The sequence below is a fragment of the Tupaia chinensis genome, unplaced genomic scaffold (assembly GCF_000334495.1).
Source record: "Tupaia chinensis unplaced genomic scaffold, TupChi_1.0 Scaffold000097_1, whole genome shotgun sequence".
NCBI lineage: Eukaryota > Metazoa > Chordata > Mammalia > Scandentia > Tupaiidae > Tupaia > Tupaia belangeri.
This window is the reverse complement of record NW_006159559.1, coordinates 5491328-5491808: the sequence shown is the minus strand read 5'-3', so window position 1 is coordinate 5491808 and position 481 is coordinate 5491328. Positions and strand designations below refer to the sequence as shown.

Below are 481 nucleotides of genomic sequence, written 5' to 3'. Positions count from 1 at the left end.
GCACGCGGGGGCTGGCGGGCGAAGGCGCCGGAGGGGAGCACCGCCAGCTGGTTGCCGGTGAGGAAGAGGGTGCGCACGTAGGTGGGCAGGTCCGCCGGCACCTCAGTCAGGTTGCGGTTCACGCACTTGACGGTGCGCGCGGCCTCGGAGCATTCGCAGGGCTGCGGGCACTGGCCCGGCAGCGGGGGCTGAGCAGAGGCCAGCGACGACGCCGAAGAGGTGGAGGAGGACGCCGAGGAGGTGAGCGAGGACGAAGAGACCCAGCCGAGCAGGACCAGCGCCAGGCGCGCCAACCGCAGCCGCCCGTCCCCAGCAGCGGGGCCCCGGGAGCACCCCCCAGGCATCGCGGCTTGCGTCTCCCCGGAGCTGGGCTGGGACGGGCCCGCTCCGAAGGCTCAAGAGTCTGGGCCGGGAGGGCGCGGGTCGGCCGGAAGCGTCTGGAGGAAACTTTCCTCTCGTGCGAGCGGAGGGGGGGCGCAGC

General features: G+C 74.0%; 1 protein-coding gene across 1 annotated transcript in view; it reads right to left on the bottom strand.

Annotated features, from left to right (window-relative positions):
* TPBG (trophoblast glycoprotein) overlaps positions 1-472 on the bottom strand; it is a 3271-nt gene extending 2799 nt beyond the window's left edge. Inside the window, exon 1 of the mRNA XM_006143350.3 lies at positions 13-472. Coding sequence (XP_006143412.1) covers positions 13-344 — 332 coding nt within the window. The 5' untranslated portion in view covers positions 345-472. The remainder of the gene's footprint in view (positions 1-12) is intronic.
* Positions 473-481: the final 9 nt, after the last annotated feature.